The sequence below is a fragment of the Pelophylax lessonae genome (genome assembly GCF_965119305.1).
Source record: "Pelophylax lessonae genome assembly, chromosome: 3".
Classification (NCBI taxonomy): Eukaryota; Metazoa; Chordata; class Amphibia; order Anura; family Ranidae; genus Pelophylax; species Pelophylax lessonae.
Genome location: NC_138770.1, coordinates 43,411,075 through 43,425,170, shown reverse-complemented (window position 1 = coordinate 43,425,170; position 14,096 = coordinate 43,411,075). Strand labels below are relative to the sequence as shown.

Below are 14,096 nucleotides of genomic sequence, written 5' to 3'. Positions count from 1 at the left end.
ACAATGATACAGTCACCATCCAGACACATCCCTTGTCTGTTACTGGATAATGTCCCAGAATTCCCAGCACCGCTCACCTCTCCTGTCAGCAGCTCCATCATCTTATTTGTGACTTCTAGAATCTTCTGCATGTTGTGTCTCTCAGGTTTTAGGGAGTCCCATGGAGGCACTGTGATGGTCATATTATCACCTGACTTGAGAAGAGGAAAGCTCTGTATTGGAAAACCAAGAGAAAGATCATGTTAAAAACCCAGAATCCTACGAAGTTCACATGTCTGATCCACTTACTGTTTGTTTGATCTCGACAATTGTGAGACAAGAGCTTACTGTTATAACACAATGTAAAACAGAATTTCTCTTACGTCCTCTGACAGACGCAGCCACTTCATAGTTTCCTCACAAATGAGTAATGCACCACCTACAGGAGTAGACTAGGCAGTGAAACTATTAGCAAAACTTTTCACTAGACACACCCTTAGGGGCTGTCCCCTCAGACATTACCCCACACACATCCAGCTTACTAACCAGTTTCTTGCTGTCTAGTGTTAGGAGTAGGACCTAGGTTTCCCTGCTGGGACTCCGGGAGTTCGGCCTCTAGTGATATTAGGTCACTTCCTCCCAGGATTTTCACTTTCTGCAGACAGCGTGGAGAGCAGCTGCTCATCCTGTTTCTGGACACAGTAAGGGGGTCTTTTAGTCCTTTTGGGCATTTTTCAGACACATTTAGCTATTATCAGTTTGTCTGCTAGCTAAAGGGGGACTCCACGGTAGTGCGATTTGGCGGGGCGTGTACCTTTTTTTGTCTAATTGCCAACATGGAGTCCCAGAGTGAAAATTTCCCCACTGATCTTTTGTGTGTATCCGGATCTCCTTCCCTAGCATCCCTGTCTGCAGCCATTAAAGCTCTGGCGTCCAAAGTTGATCTTGTCATGTCACAAGTTCCTATTACAAAATGGCCGTTGCCCTCTTAATCTTCTGATTCTGAGCCTGAAGTGGTTGCCACGGACACTGCCCTCCCTGAGGGATCCCTGTCCTCATACTCGGATGGTGAGGAGGATGAGTGCTCCTCACTATTGGTGCCCCCTTCTTTATTTTGGGGAATACCTGTGAATACAGGGACGGAGTTTTACTTCCACGGGACAACAGGAAGCCAAACATTTGGGGGAACATCCATTATACATGCAGCTGATGGTGAGAGAGATATCCAGAGGTTACTCAAATACCTATGTTCTAATTTTATCTGGTAAGAGGCCATATACTCTTGACCATTCACGAGGTGGGCAGAGCTGTCTTATCCACATCACTGCACTTATGTATTTTTGGAGAGTTTATTGCACCTTACTTTCACCCGTCTGGTAAGGGGAACACCTGCACCTTTCAAAGCAAGCACCTTTTTATTATAGAGTTCACCTGTTGTGAATTGGGATCTTTCATTTAAGCACCGATATGAATATTTGCACTAAAGGACTTTTATGAACTTTTTATTGTTCAAGATCCCATCTTATTTCAGTTGGTTGGTTTTACACCCATCTACACTTATCGTTTAAAGTTTTATACTTTATTTATTCATTTAGCGCAATATATTTATTCAAGGGTTTACCTGTAGGCCACGGAATCTTTTCAGACGTCTGATTCCCTGTTTGTCCTTCCTGAGGGACGTAGTAAGGGTTTGCCTGCGTCCGCTGCAACCATTTCCAAATGGATCAGACAGATGGTTGTTAAAGCCTATTCACTAAAGGGTCAGGTTCCTCCTTTCCCTGTGAGGGCACATTCTACTACAGCTATAAATGCCTCTTGGGCTTTTCGCCATCAGGCTTCTGTGGCTCAGGTGTGTAAATTCTACAAGATTGATTTAATAGCATCCTCGGATGCTTCCTTTGGCCGCAAGGTTTTGCAGGCTGCTGTTTGCTGAAGAGACTTGGGTTTCTCTTCCTGGGGTGAATTTTCGTTAGGGGTTAGCTCCCGTTGGTTGAGCTTATGTTGCCCTGTTGGCTACGTTTTTTCTGGCCTTGATGGATCGTTACCATTTAGTTACATAGTTACATAGTAGGTGAGGTTTAATAAAGACAATAGTCCATCCAGTTCAACCTGTGTAGGTGTGTGTGACCGTAATCATCTCACATACCCCTGAATGTTCTGATCCTTGAGATGTACATCTAAGAGTCTTTTGAAAGCCACCATACTTCCCGCAGACACCACCTCTTGTGGTAGAGAATTCCACAATCTTGTAGCCCTAACAGTAAAGAGCCCCCTACGTTGCCTGAGGTTAAAACGCTTCTCCTCTAATCGCATTGTATGCCCTCTTGTCCTCATGCAATCCCTTCGACTGAATAGCTGTTCTTCTATGCCGAGAACACCATTGAGGTATTTATAAATTATAAATGTCCCCTCTCAGGCGTCTTTTCTCCAGGGAGAATAAATCAAGCGATTGCAGACGCTCTTCATAATTAAGGTCCTCCAATCCCCCAATTAGTTTAGTTGCCCTTCTCTGGACTCTCTCCAGCTCCAACACATCCCTCCTAAGGACTGGCGACCAGAACTGGACAGAATACTCCAGATGCGGTCGGACCAGAGTTTTATAAAGTGGAAGGATTATAGTCTTATTTCTGGAATACATCCCTTTCTTTATGCATGCTAATATTCTGCTGGCTTTGGCAACTGCCGCTTGACATTGCATGCTATTGCCTAGTCTATCATCTACCAAGACTCCCAGATCTTTTTCCATTTTTGATTCCCCCAAGGGATCCCCCCCTAACGTGTATTGTGCTTTTATGTTTTTAGTCCCCAAGTGCAAAACCTTACACTTCTCCACATTAAACCTCATTTGCCATGTCATTGCCCCCTCTGTTATTTTGTCCAGGTCATTCTGTAGGATATCTGCTTCATGCTGAGCAGTTATTGCCCTGCCCAATTTTGTGTCATCTGCAAAAACTGATATCGAACTACTGATCCCGTCCTCAATGCTGTTTATGAATAATTTGAACAAGATTGGTCCCAGGACTGAGCCTTGTGGGACCCCGCTTACCACCTCAGACAAGTCTGAGTATGCGCTGTTTATTACCACCCTTTGGACACGCCCTTTTAGCCAGTTCCGTATCCAAGAGCAAACCCTGCGGTCGATCCCTGCAGACCTTATTTTATAAATTAAGCGCTTGTGGGGAACTGTATCAAACGCCTTAGCGAAATCCAAGTACACCACATCCACTGGTCTCCCCCTATCTAGCTCACAGCTCACTTCCTCGTAGAATGTTAAGAGATTGGTTTGACAAGAACGCCCATTTGTAAACCCGTGCTGATTACTGCTAATGATGTTGTTGTCTTTAGCAAACTCTACGATATAGTCCCTTATCATCCCCTCCAGAAGTTTACATACTATCGATGTCATACTGACAGGTCTATAATAGTTGGTTGCGTTTCTTCCCACCCCTCATGCCTACACTGCTTCGGGACATCCCATTTGTGAGGAAACTATGAAGTGCGTCTGTCAGAGAACATAAGAGAAAACAGAATTTTTGTAAGAACTTACCGTAAAATTATTTGTCCTCTGACAGACGCAGCCCCGCCCCTCTATTTTGGGGTTGGTTGTCTTTTTCCTTCACTTCTTGCTACGAAACTGATTAGTAAGCTGGATGTGTCTGGGGTAATGTCAGAGGGGACATCCCCTAAGGGTGTGTCTAGTGAAAAGTTTTTCTAATAGTTTCACTGCCTAGTCTACTTTTGTAGGTGGCACATTACCCATTTGTGAGGAAACTATGGAGGCGGCTGCATCTGTCAGAGGACTCAGAGAAAATAATTTTATGGTAAGTTCTTACAAAAATTCTATTTTTATGCTATTGCTTGTGCACACTACTTTACCTTGTTATGTTGTGTATACATCTCTTGCAATAAAAAGAGTTAAAAGAAAAAAAAAAAAAAGAATCCTTCTCACCTCTCCGGTCAGGTCTTTGTTTTAATAATAGAGATGAGAGTGATGTCATGTGACCTCCCAGAATCCTCCTCACCTCTCTGGTCAAGTCTGTGTTTTATTAATAGAGATAAGAATGATGTCATGTGACCTCTTAGAATCCTCCTCACCTCTCCGGTCAGCAGGTAGATGATCTCCAGGGTGAGGTTTAGTATCTTCTCAGTCATGTGACTTTGGTCCTCTTCCATCCTCATTCGTGTCATCATTTGAGATATACAGGTTTCCTTGTAGAAAGATAACTTTAGTAAATGAAAGTAAGAATTATTTGGATGGTATTGGTCACCCAATAATAGGAGATGGATGTGAGGGGGTATTAGGGAGGTTGTTATACATTTAACCGCTTGTCGACCGCCGCACGACGATTTACGTCGACAGTCAGCCCCTCACAGGCAAAGCGACGTAGGGCTACGTCGCTAGCCTGTGAGGGTCTAGGGAGCAAGCGCGCGCCGGAGGCGCGCTCCCGCACCCGCGTGGTCATGGACCCCCCCCCTGTGCGTGTGCCCGGCGGACTTCCCTTACACCGGAAGAAAGGCAGGCGGCTAATGTAAACAAAGCCGCCTGTCATTCTTCCCTGTGTAAGAATGGAGATCAAATGGTTCTACTATGTAGGACCGTTGATCTCTGTTCTTACACTAGTAGCCACAGCCAATCACAGTTAGAAACACGCCCCTAGGGACACATTTAAACCCTCCCTCTCCAATAAAGTTAACTTCTTCACTGCCAGTGTCATTTTTACAGTAACAGTGCATATGTATAGCACTGATTACTGCAGTAATGTCACTGGTAACCCCAAAAGTGTAAAAAATGTCAGTCAAGGGTCTGATCTGTCCGCCGCAATGTCGCAGTCCCGCAAAAAAAAAAAAATTGCAGATCGTCGCCATTACTCGTTAAAAAAAAAAAACAACAAAAATGACAAAAATCTTTCCCTTAGTTAGTAAACGCAATAACTTTTGCGCAAACCAATCAAAATACGCTTTTTGCGATTTTTTTTTTTTTTTACCAAACATATGTAGCATAAAACAAATTGGCCTAAAATGTTAAAAAATTTGATTTTTACATTTTTTGGGGGAATTTCATATAAAAAAATGAGAAAAATATTGTTATTTTTGCAAAATTGACGCTCTTTTTTTGTTTATAGCGCATGATCAAAAAATCGCACAGGTGATCAAATACCACCAAAAGAAAGCTCTGTTTGTGGTAAAAAAAGGACGTCAAATTCGTTTAGGTACAGCGTTGCACGACCGCGCAATTCTCCGTTAAATTCACGCAGTGCCGAATCGCAAAAATGGTCAGGAAGGGGGTAAAACCTTCCAGGACTTAAGTGGTTAAGGACTACTGACCCAATGGAAACACATTTAACTTGGACTGTTTAGTGTTTGCTACAATTTTCAGGTCCCAGAACCCTCTTGGCCTGCCGTATCAGAAATTCCCTTTTCTCTGTTTGGTTGATTTTATTTCTGAACTGGTTTAGATTAGTTTTAGATCTGGAAATAAGGAATGACAAATACAATCCTTTTTACTTGTTTACTCAGAGGCAGTGCTATGAGGTCAATGTAGGGTCAGCATGATGTCCAGGAAGGAGAACTTGCTTTGCCGGTGTTCTAAAATTTTCTCGGACCCGTGAAAAAATCGGACCTCGTCACTTCCGGTGATGGGAGTCTCAAGTGCGCATGCGCATAAGACATTATCTTGGTTTGGTAAACTTATAACACATAGCGGGCAATTGAATGAGAGGAGGCGGGGCTGAGGTGGGACGGAAGACCCCGCTGCGTCATCTGCAGAGCTGAATAGAGGAGGCGGGACGGAGGTGTGGCAGTGTAATATATGCAGGACTTTAGCGACTCCTTGTTTTATTATCTTTAGCAATTATTGTATTATTTATCCTTAGGATTTCATTACATTTACTATTTATATAATACAAAATAAGAAATACTAAATGTAATGAAACCCTAAGGATAAATAATACGATAATTACTAAAGATAATAAAACAGAAGGAGTCGCTTAAGCCCTGCATTTATTACACGGCCGCACCTCCGTCCCGGCTCCTCCGCCAGCTCTGCATATGTGCCTCCGTCCCTAATGTCTCGATGACGCGGCGGTATCCTCCGTCCTCCGTCGCACCTCAGCCCCGCCTCCTCTCAATCAGCTGTCCGCTCTCTGCTATAATTTTGCCAAACCTCGAAAAATGTCTTCTGCGCATGCGCATGGTCGACTCCCATCAGCTGTTTTGTGATGCTCCATCACCGGAAGTGACGAGGTCCGATTTTTTCACGGGTCCGACAAAATTTTACAACACCGGATAATTGCCAGAACTTAAGCTGCAAGGCTCCAATCTCCTGCATCCTGTTGACTGAAAAGAGTGATGTCGCTGTCACTCTCTGCAGTGAGAGAAGGGATTGGATTGGCTATCAGAAGGTTGCTACTGGTGGAGCAGAGAACTGTGTGAATGGATTTAGTTCCATTTCTTCCAATGGCAGCCCAGTGTGGATAGGAGAAGGACAGTGGGGGGGGGGGGGGGGGAGTGGTTTGTTCCCCTGGTTGCCATGTATCCTGTACTATCCAGGATAACCCACTGCCACAGTAACCCACTGCAACATTAAGTGGCAGTAGGTTACTGGTGTTCCTACACAGCACACCGTTAGAGCCTGTGTCATGGGAAGGTTTTGGATTGCCCTCCCAGATGCATAGCCTTGACCCCTGGCTTATGCCTCGTACACACGCAACGATTATCGGCCGACCGATCGTCCGACTTTTGTCCAGAGTTGTGTTTTGTTGGTTGGAATGTGCCTAGATTGCACACAAATTTTCTCGGCCAAGAAAAATCTACTTCAGAAGTGATGTCATGTGCTGGTTTACTTTCCATGTGTTTTTTCTTCTCTGAGCATGCCCAGTCTTGCTCATCAGATTTTTGTCTGCCGAAATCTGTACTGACTGACGGAAAATCGGCCGTTGTGTTGACAGCCAACAAAAGTTTTATAGCCTGCACACCAGATTTTTTTCGGTCGAAAAGTCGGAGTCGGTTGTCGAAAGCATCATACTAACAAGCCGAAAATCGGCCGATCGGACGTTGGCCGAAAATTCCCGTGTGTACGAGGCATTAGATTATGTTGCACAAACAGACCTCCTCAAAGAGTGAGTGCTCATCAAGGTGTGAAGGACTGCCCTGCTTCATTCCACTTGGTTTCCAGTAACATATTATTTGACCAGTGAAATGGCAAGAAGGTAAAGGTTGCCATCCTTTCCTGGCAGTAGTTCTATAAGAAGGTCTGAAAAGTAAGTGTAGGTGGGATGACCCCCATAGACCAAAAGCCCCCCTTTCTAACTTAGAGTCCTATAACTTCCTCTTGCCTCAGAACCTTGCTGCCCCCCAACCAAGGGCACTGAGCCCTTGAGTTCCACTGTCCCCTTCAAAGCCCGTAAACTCCACTACCTCTTCAGGGGCCCAAAAGGCCTTCAGCCTCAGAATTTCCTTCAGAGGCAACTCAGCTCTTCTACTTTCCTCAGATCCTTCAATATTTTTCTTCCCTCTGCCCTCTGACAATAAAAATGAAACATATTATTCATCACTTGCTTGGGAATGTGTTCTTCCTACTGGGCTCTATGCTCCATACTCCTGACCCCCGCACTCCATCACTGTGTTGGCTGCATATTGTAATGATTGTCCATTTGCAGCCTGTGTAGTGTAATAATTGTCCTTTGTAGGCCATGTATGGTCAGGATGGTCATTGTCTTGTCTATTTATTGTTAGTGCTGTTTGTTTAGCCACTTAAGCCCCGGAAGATTTTACCCCCTTCCTGACCAAGGTCTATTTTGCAATTCGGCACTGTGTGAATTTAACGGACAATTGTGCGGTCGTGCGACGCTGTACCTAAACTAATTTGGCGTCCTTTTTTTCCCACAAACAGAGCTTTCTTTTGGTGGGATTTGATCACCTGTGCGATTTTTTTGATCATGCGCTATAAACAAAAAAAGAGCGTCAATTTTGCAAAAATAACAATATTTTTCACATTTTTTTATATGAAATTCCCAAAAAAAAAAAATGTAAAAATCAAAATTTTTTAACATTTTAGGCCAATTTTTTTTTTTTTTACCAAAAAGCGTATTTTGATTGGTTTGCTCAAAAGTTATTGCATTTACCAACAAAGGGAAAGATTTTTGTCATTTTTGTTTTTAACGCGTAATGGCTGCGATCTGCGTTTTTTTTTTTTTTTCTTGTGGGACTGCGACATTGGGGCTGACAGATCGGACCCTTGACTGACACTTTTGGGGTTACCAGTGACTTTACTACAGTAATCAGTGCTATACATATGCACTGTTACTGTAAAAATGACACTGGCAGTGAAGGAGTTAACTGTATTGCAGAGGGAGGGGTTAAGTGTGTCCTAGGGGCGTGTTTCTAACTGTGATTGGCTGTGGCTTGATGTGTAAGAACAGTGATCAACGGTCCTACATAGTAGAACTGTTTGATCACCATTCTTACACAGGGAGAACTGACAGGCGGTTTTGTTTACATTAGCCGTCTGCCTTTCTCCCGCTGTCACGGACGATCGCGACGGGCACATGCGCGGGGGGGTCCGTGACCGAGCGGGAGCGCGCATCTGGCGGTGCGTGCTCGCTCCCAAAACCCTTACAGGCTAGCGACGTAGCCCTACGTCGCTCTGCCTGTGAGGGGCTGACTGCCGACGTAAATAGTCGTGCGGCAGTCGGCAAGTGGTTAGAGTACCATATTTCTCCAAAATGAAGAAAATGTTCTGGCCCCGTAAGTGGGGAAATGTTCTGCCCCTGAAGGGATTAATCTAGGTTTCCACACTATATATGTGTTTATCATTATCTGCTGGAGATAAAAGACATCACAGTGACTACGGAGGAAAAGATCGGACATGACGGGGGGGTTACTGGGTGTAAATAGAAAATAAGATCTTATTACCTCCTCTGCTGTCACTTTCAGCAATATCTCCTCTCTACTTTCCCCTGATTCACCGCTCACCCGAGACTTTCTATTTTTACCTGACATCACTTCCTGTCAGTATACCATAGATACTTTTTGTCTAGGTAAAAGTGAGATCACCACTTTGTGGAGCTCAGAGGAACTGCAGGCCCAAAAAAATGTCTTAAATCGTGAACAATGCATTGGGCTATGTGTGTGGGCAGGGTCTTCTGCGCCTATGCACGTAAGGGTACCTCTCGCATTGAGCATGCTCATTAATGCCCGGGACCAGGCAGAGACTGTGGTCATGTGATCAATCTAACATTAAGGCAGTGTATGTTTGCATTAGGAAGGACGCGCTTCCTAATGCACTTCCTTTATTCCAGCGCAGGACCAGGACAAGAGGTGGGCAGGAGGGGTGGCTGCCCTGGTATCATGTGAGGTGGGGGGCGTCACAAGGAGATTGGAGGGGGGATTTGTGTTAGAAGGGGGAGTTTGGGGGGCGGCAGGGGTATTGTTCTAGCAGGGGAAGATTGGGGGGTAAAGTGCTAAGAGTGGTGAGTTAGGGGGATTTATGTTGGGGGGGGAGATTTGTGCTAGGAAGGGTGGATTTGGGGGGGCACTTGCGCTGGGAGAGGGGGATTCTAAGTGGGGAGAGAGAAGATGTGTACTAGGAGGGAACAATTTAGGGGTAGAAGATTTGAGGTAGGAGGATTGAATATTTTTTTTAATTTTGGGTATGGGGGGGGCAAAGATTTGTGCTCAGAGGGGGGATTTCAGCAGGGGGGCGGATCCCTACTGGGAGGAGAGGAAATCTATACTTAGGGCATAAGCATGCAGATTAGTGCTCAGTGTTTTCGTGAGGGGGGGGGGGGGGCTTTGCTAACAGATAATATTCATACTGTACATTTTCGCAGGGGGTGGTGGGGGAGGCGCAGTTTTGCATGTTCGCCCTGGGCTCTAGCCGACCTTGTCCTGGCACTGTTTCAGCGTATCTCTGTAACCTCACTCCTAGTAATAGAATGGGATTGAGCACCTAGTGCAGACCTTATACGTGCTCTCACTTAACTCTTTCCTTCCTGTACCTCATGACCAGGCCATAGATCTCCGAAACGCGGATTCACATCCGGTTGCTATTGGAAACTGACTGCTGGGGAGGGAGCCAGATCACCATCCCCCTCTCTACCAGGGCCTGTCACCTTATCGGGTACCACGCTTAGCAGCTGGTTGCTTGTGGCTTGTTCCTTCACTTGGTTAGCCACAGCAACTGCACTCCTCTTCTTGTCCATGGCTTGGATGTTCTCCACAAATCCTGGTTCCTTCAGCAGCACTCCAATTCAATGATCCCGCATCCCCATTTCCAATCTGGCAGCTTGCAGCTTCGGACCTTAGCTAATCCCCCTTTTTATAGCTAGGACCCAAAGCCCGGGAACAGAGCTAAAACACTTAACCCCTTCCTCAGTCTGGGCCGGCTGCTTAATTAAACTGTGTACATTTTGGGGGCATGTCCAAGATGGCACTGGGAGCAAACTTGTGATACTTTAGCTCCCGATTCCGGCATTAATCCTATCTGTTATCCTGGTGTGGAATTTCCATGACTAGCCTTTTTGGTTCCCTCCTTCTTTCCTGCTTCCCCAGGCGATGACCAGAGGTAGAAGCACCGGTCCGAGTCGCCACATAGTGGATCTTGTCAGTAGCGAGGCCATGCCAGGGCCTTCTGGCATTTCCGTCCAAGACATGGAGACACAAACTGATGCCTCTGAAGCTGTTCCTGTTACTGCAGCACACTTTGACACACTTATGCGGGCCATTACTGCCTGCCAGACTGCTCTCACCTCTAAAAATGTACCATATGCAGGCCAATAATGGGCTTATCCGCCGGGACCTGGACCGGTTTAGGGGGCAAGTATCGGAGGTGGAGCGACGAGTGTCAGATGTGAAGGACATGCAGCAAGATCATCATGCGGACCTCTTTACACTGAAGATTAAGGTCAAACACCTAGAATCCAGGGCAGAGGATGCTGAAAACTGTCCCCACTAAAACAATTTTCAGATCATTGGTCTGCCCGAGGGAGTGGAAGTCTGACCCTTTGCCGAATGTCTCCTGAAAACCCTGCTACCTCGGGCCCCTTTCTCATCCTATTTCTCAATTGAAAGGGCCCATCACATGCCCACAGCCAGAGGCCCATAGGGAGCGCCATTTATTCTTAAGCTCCTGCACTTATAAGATCGGGATGTGGTGCTTCCAGAGGCTGGCAACCAAGGTGACCTACGGTACAAGAATGCTAAACTACTTGTGTTCCTGGAATATTCAATGGAAAATCAGCGACTACGGAAATCCTTTGACCACGTATAGGCCAAACTGAGAGAGAAAGGCCTCAAGTACAGCATACTCTTCCACGCCAAGCTCTGTGTCCATGGTGACCATATACACATCTTCACCTCAGCGAGGGAGGCGACCTCTGGCTGCTTATCTGCTGTCTGCCCACTGTGCACCATTGTGCATGTTGCCTACACTGGACATGAGGCCATGGGGGGCTGTGGCTCTCAGTAATGGCCGTTGGTCTACTCCATGCGCTCAGTTATGGATGATAGGCTCTTTTACATTTTTACTGTGGTTTTGGGACGTTGCCTGGTTAGTTATACTGCTTGGATGCTTGTTATGGTTAATGTTTAACTGATTTACATAAGTATACCAGGTGCCCTGACCACACTTCCTAGCCAGAATACCTGCTACGACTTTTGTCTGATCTTGTTGAGGTGTCACCAAGCACCTCTTGCACACCTGCCTCTACACGTAGCCAGATTGCCTGCAAAGGAGAGATGAAAGCCCTCCTAATTCCTGAGGGGATGGGTGGGGTGGGGTTGGGGGGTTATAGTTTTTTATGGGTTTGGGTTGTTTGTTTCAGTTTACTTATTATTCTTTTCCCGGTATTGCTCTCACGTGTCTATATGATATTTGCTGCAGTGATGCTCTATTCCTTTACCCTCTCCACCCGGGTTCACTTTACCCTACCTTGCTACTTACAATGCCTGACCCTGTGCATAGGTTGCCTGTCCCTTACCATGTCTTCATTTAATATTCTCTCCTGAACTACAAGGGGGATACATTTGCCTTTATCACTTGTGTTTCAGTTTATTAAAGCCCCCTATTTGTAAATTCCTGGAGACTCATTTGGTGGGCAGCAGAACCCTTAGCCTCAAAAAGCTGGGGATTGGGCATCATTAGGACTCCACATATTCCAACTTTGCAAGAGGGGTGAGTGTCCTGGTGCATAAATCTCTTCCATTTAAATGAATAGACCTTATATGGGACCCGGATGGACAGTACATTATAATTCATGCACAGATTGAGTGTATTACACTGGTAATTGTTGGTCTATATTTGCCTCCGCCCGCCTCCCTTAAACTACTAAACAAGGTAAACATTGAGGTGGCCAAATATGCCACTGATAATATTGTTATATTGGGAGATTTTAACTGACCTGGGTATGGACAGATTGGCTACTGACAGTCTTTCCCTCTCGGATCTGGCTATTTGGGCAGAGACGTATGGGTCGACTGATGGTAAGCAGTGGAAACACCCTCACTCTTGTGCCTACACTTGGCACTCTGCGTGGTATAATACGTTTTTCCTGTATTGACCTGGCTTTTTCGGGGGTGTTTGTCCTGCCTAGGGAGATGCAAGTCAAGATCTTACCAAGGGGCATCTCGGACCACACCCCGCTGTTCTTACGCTTGGATCTGTCCGTTGTCCCCTCGGATAAGCTATGGAGGCTTTCTAGGTTTTGGGTCACAGATACGGCAGTAGAATTTCATTTCAAGTATCAATTGGTTCCCTTTTCGAGTGTCAACTCCAATATTGCTTCTGTTGCAGCTGTGTGGGATGCCTTTAAGGCGTTCATACATGGGCGGTACCAGATCACTTTTGCCAAAGTTCAGGGGGAACGTAAATCTAAGTTGACTATGGCAGAGGCTGAGGCTAGTACGCAGGAGGTCTTCTACATTCATACTAAAGACCCCCAACATTACGCTTGACTGCAGACCCTGACTAGGGAGGTGCTCTTTTGGAGAACGACTCTGACAAAGAAAAAGTTACTTCACCAATCCCAATCCAAATATTTTTTAGCAGGGGGAAAAGACTGGGAGACTGTTAGCCTGGCTATCTAGAGAACAAACAATTAGGATTAGTATATCACAGATCCTTAGCCCTTCTGGGACCTTGCTCTTTGCTCCAACAGAGATTAACCACTGCTTTGCCTCCTACTATCAGACTCTCTACAGGTCACGAGAGATATACGAGGATAGTGAGCTAGACTCCTTCTTAGGGGACATAGATTTCCCGGTTCTGACCTCTACATACCGTGACAAACTAGATGCACCTATTACTGTGAAGGAGGTACGGAAGGTGCTGTGGATGTTCCAATTGGGTAGGACCCCTGGCCCTGACAGGATTCCAGTGGAATTCTATAAAGCCTATGCATAAGATCTGCTTTCTCGTATATAAACTCCATGTTGGTTGGGTCTTTGGCAGCAGAGTCACTTCCATGTGCTCTGAGTGAAGCAATGATTGCTGTGATCCCCAAGCCTGGGAAGGATCCCACTCTGTGTTTCTCCTATTGCCCTATCTCTCTGCTAAATGCAGATGTGAATATATATATATATATATATATATATATATATATACACATATATATATATATATATATATATGGTTATAACAGCTCTGGTCCACCTGGACCAGACAGGTTTCATCCCAGGGAGGGGAACAGATATCAATATAAGTATGGCAATATAACTATGGCAGTTCCAGAAGGCATAGGAGTAGTGGCCTCTTTTGATGCCGAGAAGGCCTTCAATCCTGTTGAGTTGAGCTATCTCTGGGCTATCCTGACAAATTTTGGGTTTGGTCCTTGGTTTTTGTCCTGGTTGCAATTGCTTTATACCCATCCCCAAGGGAAAGTCCGGACTAATGGTAACCTCTTTTTTCCATTGGGATGGGGAATGTGTCAGGGCTGCCCACAATCCCCTGGTCTGTTCGCCTTGGTCTTGGAGCCCCTAGCCATTCTCCTTAGGGCAGTCCCAGAGGGGAATAGCATAGTTGTGGAAACAATAGAGGAAAAAGTCTCTGTACGAGGATGACTCCCTGCTCTATCTTGCAGATGCATCCTCATCCCTTCGCTCGGCATAGGCTGTTTTTGACT

The 14,096-nt window shown here is 45.6% G+C and overlaps 3 protein-coding genes and 1 pseudogene across 4 annotated transcripts in view; 2 read left to right on the top strand and 2 right to left on the bottom strand.

Moving 5' to 3' along the window:
- Positions 1-14,096, bottom strand: part of LOC309550683 (uncharacterized protein) — a 3,164,715-nt gene that overhangs the window by 451,221 nt on the left and 2,699,398 nt on the right. The window lies entirely within an intron of this gene.
- The window catches only part of LOC309550793, a 1,525,103-nt pseudogene that overhangs the window by 523,162 nt on the left and 987,845 nt on the right, over positions 1-14,096 (top strand). The window lies entirely within an intron of this gene.
- LOC309550764 (oocyte zinc finger protein XlCOF29-like) overlaps positions 1-14,096 on the top strand; it is a 251,054-nt gene that overhangs the window by 190,448 nt on the left and 46,510 nt on the right. The gene's annotated exons all lie outside the window — the stretch shown is intronic.
- Positions 3-14,096, bottom strand: part of LOC309550051 (uncharacterized protein) — a gene marked incomplete at its 3' end in the record, with an annotated part of 103,414 nt that continues 89,320 nt past the window's right edge. The window contains exons 2-3 of the mRNA XM_082250518.1: positions 4,075-4,188; positions 3-212 (exon numbers count right to left, since the gene is read on the bottom strand). Of these exons, the coding sequence (XP_082106644.1) occupies positions 3-212; positions 4,075-4,170 (306 nt within the window). The remainder of the gene's footprint in view (positions 213-4,074; positions 4,189-14,096) is intronic.